Below are 6000 nucleotides of genomic sequence, written 5' to 3' on the forward strand. Positions count from 1 at the left end.
GGTCGATAAACCTGGTTTATCAAAAACTATGACAATCGAATTTGAAAAACCTGGTTTTCGATTGAAAACCAGGTTTATCAAAAAACTATGACAATCGATTTGAAAACCAAGTTTATCGGCGAAAACCAGGTTTCTCGGTCGATAAACCTGGTTTTTCAAAAACTATGACAATCGAAAAAACCTGGTTTTTCGATTGAAAAACCAGGTTTATTAAAAAAAACTACGACAATCGATTTGAAAAACCAAGTTTATCGACGAAAAACCAGGTTTCTCGGTCGATAAACCTGGTTTTTCAAAAACTACGACAATCTAATTCGAAAAACCAGGTTTCTCGGTCGATAAACCTGGTTTTTCAAAAACTATGACAATCGAATTCGAAAAACCAGGTTTATCAAAAATTTATCACTAAATGGCGGACGGAAAATTGCTGAAAATTTGCTGGCATGGAGTGTACAGTACCAGGGGGAATCGATGCGTGTACGAAGTTGTGGTACTCGACAGTTTGTTTTCAAGCTCCTTGTAGGCCTATGTAGCGTACAAACCACAATAAATCAGCAAATCCACTCGGCTTCATAAGCGTCTGTTGTTTTTATATTCCCCGTCTCTGAAATCAATGACGTAATCAAAATCTACTCAATATTCATATTTTCGAACGTTGTTTGCTCCAATCCAGGCCCTGCTCCAGTCCTCAATACAACACAGTGAAGCGGCCGTGCGTGAGTACCGGTATTCGAGGCCTGGAGGATCTAGCCTAAGTGCACTCGGGGAGTGCAAGCGTATAGTATTCGATTGTCATAGTTTTTTTGATAATCAAAAACTATGACAATCAAATTCGAAAAACCTGGTTTTCGATTGAAAAACCAGGTTTATCAAAAAACTATGACAATCGAATTGAAAAACCAAGTTTATCGGCGAAAAACCAGGTTTCTCGGTCGATAAACCTGGTTTTTCAAAAACTATGACAATCGAATTCGAAAAACCTGGTTTTTCGATTGAAAAACCAGGTTTATCAAAAAAACTATGACAATCGAATTGAAAAACCAAGTTTATCGGCGAAAAACCAGGTTTCTCGGTCGATAAACCTGGTTTTTCAAAAACTATGACAATCGAATTCGAAAACCTGGTTTTTGATTGAAAACCAGGTTTATCAATAAAAACTATGACAATCGAATTGAAAAACCAAGTTTACCGGCGAAAAACCAGGTTTCTCGGTCGATAAACCTGGTTTTTCAAAAACTATGACAATCGAATACGAACAACCTGGTTATTTGATTGAAAAACCAAGTTTATCGATTGGATTGTCATAGTTTTTGATAAACCTGGTTTATCAGCCGAAAAACCAAGTTTATCAAAAAACTATGACTTGGTTTTTCGATTTGATAAACCTGGTTTTCGATCGAAAACCAGGTTTTTCGATTGAAAAACCAGGTTTATCGACGAAAAACCAGGTTTTTCTGTTCTATTGTGCAATATACTTGCCATAGGCGTACCGTGGCCGCTCTTACCCCAGGGGCTGAGGAAAAGGTAAATCTTGCCGATCCTTCATCAACAGCCCGAAAAGGTTGACTCAATTTTCTTCAGCCAGCACGGCGCTCAATAATCTAAAAAGTGGGTGGATGGGTGGGGTGTTTATGGGCCCTCACAAAAGCCCCCCCCCCCCACACACACACACACAAATACGCGCTTGCCCACGAGAAAAATCATAAAGACGCCCTGATGGTCAGATATATCGGGAACTGAAATATATAGAAAAAAACTTATTTAATGTATATAAAGTGCAGCTTTCTCCTGCCCATTTTGATACCTCTTTAATATTGCTCTAATATCATTTGGTCGAGTTATGGGCGGTTGAGTGGCTTTAAGTCGGATTTTGAAAGTTGCACTTAGCTCCTATTCAAGCCAAGCCGAATGCGTTGTTCAGAGCATGTGGCGACGAATCCAGGCAGTGATAGACGACAGTGATGGTGGGCACACCAAGTATTGAGATGTCAGCAAAAAGAGTTCATGAGATAAGTCAGAGATAAGTAAAGGGTAGCAAGTATTGAAGTTGGAAGTCGAAGGAGTAAAATAAAGTAAAGTTCATGGTTAAGTAAACAGAGCCTATCGATATCCTTGGTCTTGATTGTGTGTGGGTGTGTGTGTGTGTACACGACGAATGCATTTGGTTTGAATATGAGCTAAGTGCAACTTTCAGAATCCGACTTGCAGCCACTCAAGCGCCCATAACTCGACCAAATGAAATGCGCAGGAGAAAGCTGCGCTTTATATACAATAAATAAGTTTTTGCTTTATATTTCAGTTCCCGATATATCTGACCATCTATAATCGTATCGATACTTTATGGGTTGAATTTATATTGTGCTTCCCGGAATGTGTGAGTAGAGTGCCATCTACTTAAGAGACGGTAGCTCTAAAAATAGCCGTGTATAGTGGGTGCACCTTTCCTAATATGGCAACGGCTTCAAGCCACAACTGTCTATGTCCAAAAATGGCATTCTCATAAAATCGAATTTACAAGATTCACAGCTGAAAAATCAAAACATCTATCAGCCGTATCACATACTGACGTATTTGCAAAATACGAATTTGAAAAAAAAAATAGCGATTTTCATTTGCTGCATAATCTTGATTAAAATATTATTGTCGATTAAAACCTGATTAAACGTAATGCAAATAATATACCATATTTTCAATGTAATTCACTTATCATTATCAGAGTATAACTTATTCGGAAAAAAATCAATGTTAAATCAAATACGTGGTGCAAATACGTCACTATGTGAAACAGTTGCGCATATACGTCACTATGTGAAAAGGACAAAACAGCAATTTTACCGCAAACTGTTCCACGTTAACATGATCAATAAAGACATGTCATAAACCCATACGATATGGAGATAATAAAGCCTAAATAAACTGGCCTCAAGTTGTAATTTTTCACAACGTCATATCTTAAAATCCTGTCCATAAATATGAACAAAAATTACACACAGGATTACTTCAGTACTCTACTCCAAACACATGTCAGTAACAAAGCAGTTGCCCAACTGACACAACAGTAAAATGCACTGACACGCAACAGCTTTCGGGACCACATTCACAGGCAAAAAATTGGAATCCAGCAAAAGAAATCTGTGGGAATGCGTTTAAGATCCTTACACAGGTGATTATTTCCAAGTGGAATAGCGTGGAACGGGGCTGATCTGCTTTTCACAAACTTTCTTCAAGAAATAGGTCTTGTTCCATAGTATTCCATTTACTCAAAGATTTATTGCGTTGGGTGCCAATTATTGGGCTGTGAATATGGTCCAGGAAGCTGTTCCATGTCAGGTCATTTTGCTGTTGTATCAGTTTGAGAATTGTTTAGTTACGGAACAGTGTTCCTGTGTTTAATATTTGTTCATTTTTATTTTGTGAAAAATTATAAGTTTCTTTTTGAGGCCAGTTTAGTACCCTCCATAATTCAAGAGAACATTGTGTTTGGTCTTTTTTACAGGTATATGCGTGTTTACAAACGCGTCAATGGAACTCTGCTCATTTACATCCACATAGAATGGGATGGAAAAACAGGTGCACCCTCTATGTAATTGAGGTTATCCACGTTACTCATGTGTGACTTCTAACAACAGGCGCTGGTTCCCGTAGTATTCCTCAATCAAACCAATTCAATGCACGACATCGGAGTTACCTGTATGACTTTGGCGGGTTTCCAAACAACGGTTCAAATGCTCACGATGATTAAACTTTTGATATCAAAATTGGTATCAACCTTGGAAGGAAAGTATATAAAAATTATTATATAAATCATTTTGCCTTTTAAACTCTCTAGACTCTGATTAAATGGTGATAGAACTAGTTGCGACTTTTTAATTTGGCTGTGTTTATAAGTGGCACGTTAAATTTTTGCCTTGGTCGCGGTAACTTCCATTGTAGAATTTCTATATCATGTGACGTATTCTAGACAACTGATGTGAACTGTAATATTGGTAAAACTACTCAATTTACAATTTACAATTTACTCAATACTGTTAGCCTATTATCTTTCGTGTTCTTTAAAATATTGTGGACATAATAATTTGATAACTTCATTTCATCAACTTTTTCGCGATAAACTTCTTACAGATGAAGGAAGACCAAATTAATGAATAATAAGATGTTACTGTAATTGTAAACTAAAAATAAAATTTTATCAACCTTTTGTTCATAATTATCTTAGAGTCAAAATAAGATTTGATACACCGAAAACGGTAAAAGATCCTAAAACATTTACATACAAATATACGAAAATATCTATGTGATTTGCTCTATATGCATGTAATATGATTATGCTAACAAATTATGACTGACGCAACTTGTGAATGTTCGATGTTATTGGCGAGTTTAGCGATTTGGTCAGTAGTTGATTTGCCCCCGGAAGCCAGCCTGAGTAGGAGTGTTCGTTCCGCTAAATTATTGAGACTGTTTTTTTGTTTTTCGTATATTCCTCTTGACGTAATAACGTGAGGACAACGTCTTGTTGTTTCTAAAATATTTACACGATTGGTCATACGATTAAGAATATGGCACATAAGGGACCGTTCACAAACACTTTTTAGGGAGGCCTGATGCAAAAATGGGGGCCCTGAAAATTGTTGACCCTCCTAAGGGTTACCACAAATTTTCATGGGAAAATTGAGTTTATATGCTTTTCCATGGGGTTGACCCATAATTTTCATGTTAAAAAGGGGGGCCCTGAATTTTTGAGGTCTGTAGAGGGCGGGAGGGGGGAGGCCGAAATATTTTCGCGATGAAATTTGTTTGCATCGTCCCCCCCCCCCTTGTTTGTAAATGCCTCATTAGACCATTCTCATTATTTTGTGAAGACACTGGGGGCATCTTTTTCTGCCATAACTAAATAGCTACACAAATAATATTATAGACTTTGAAAGTGCATAATGACTCGAATTTTGATTTCATATTTTGAAGCTAGCGACAGCTCGATGAAAGTACACACCTGGTTCACTAATGTCAAATTACCGGTGAAATGTTAATCAGTAAAGAAATTGGTTCGAATTATTTACCAGGGTAGGTTTCATTTAAAATGTAAATCCAGTTGATTGAATTGTAATTATTTTATTCAGCTACAGCTCGATGGTAGTACACGCATTAGTTCACTAATGTAAATGGTATTATGTTTAACTATGTTATTTATAATGCAAAAACCAATACAAATTCTGTAAAGTTGCACAGGTGTCGTCAATTTTATAAAATATTAATCAGAAAAGAAAAAGTTTGAATTTATTTAGAAGGGTAGGTTTGCATTTAAAATATCATTCAATTTGGATGACAGGAAGTACATGTCTTACTCCAACACTTTAGCGGATCTTTAGCCGGGGGATACAGATATTTTGGTATAAAAACAACTACCTCTCAGAGGTTGTCCACCTGGTTTCCACCAGCTGAGAACTTCAAGTACAAAACAAAAAGATACCAGGATTGCCCCCATGCCATACATGGCTGACCGTTTAAACAAATATTTTGTGTTTTCAGTGCCATTTACTACTTATGTTTTTTAAAACATGACAATATCGTTATGAATTCGGCAGAGTGACGAATCGAGAATTTTGAGCAAATTGAGTTTTTGTATGCTTATGATTATGTTTCAGGTTATCTTTTATTTCCAACAAAAATTAATGGTAAATCTTACTCCTCGACATAGTTACTGAAATTTTTGATTTGGACGAATCGCGCCTAAGTGCGATAAATTAATTCGGCAAACAGACGAATCGTATACTAAATCAGGTTGATCTATAGTATTGTATAGCTGGAAACCCCGCATTTTCTGTACTGTTATAGTATATCTGTAGGTATCTTCTATCCAGTGATACCAAAATAAGTGCAAACATTCCCCACATGATATCGCAATGGCTTAATACTGTGAGTGCGCCCCCGTGAAATTAAAAAATCCCAGAAAATCATACGCGAAATATAGGACAATACCGTAAAACCCCGTCTAGAAGC

General features: G+C 36.8%; 1 protein-coding gene across 3 annotated transcripts in view; it reads left to right on the top strand.

Annotated features, from left to right (window-relative positions):
- LOC140148035 (uncharacterized) overlaps positions 1-3823 on the top strand; it is a 232172-nt gene extending 228349 nt beyond the window's left edge. Inside the window, exon 5 of one of the 3 annotated variants that reach the window (XM_072169872.1) lies at positions 3497-3794. In XM_072169872.1, coding sequence (XP_072025973.1) covers positions 3497-3587 — 91 coding nt within the window. In that variant the 3' untranslated portion in view covers positions 3588-3794. Of the gene's footprint in view, positions 1-3496 lie in introns of all 3 variants that reach the window. The other 2 variants (XM_072169873.1, XM_072169874.1) reach the window with 2 other exon arrangements.
- The last annotated feature ends 2177 nt before the right edge of the window (positions 3824-6000 follow it).

The sequence above is a fragment of the Amphiura filiformis genome, chromosome 3 (genome assembly GCF_039555335.1).
Source record: "Amphiura filiformis chromosome 3, Afil_fr2py, whole genome shotgun sequence".
NCBI classification, from domain to species: Eukaryota; Metazoa; Echinodermata; class Ophiuroidea; order Amphilepidida; family Amphiuridae; genus Amphiura; species Amphiura filiformis.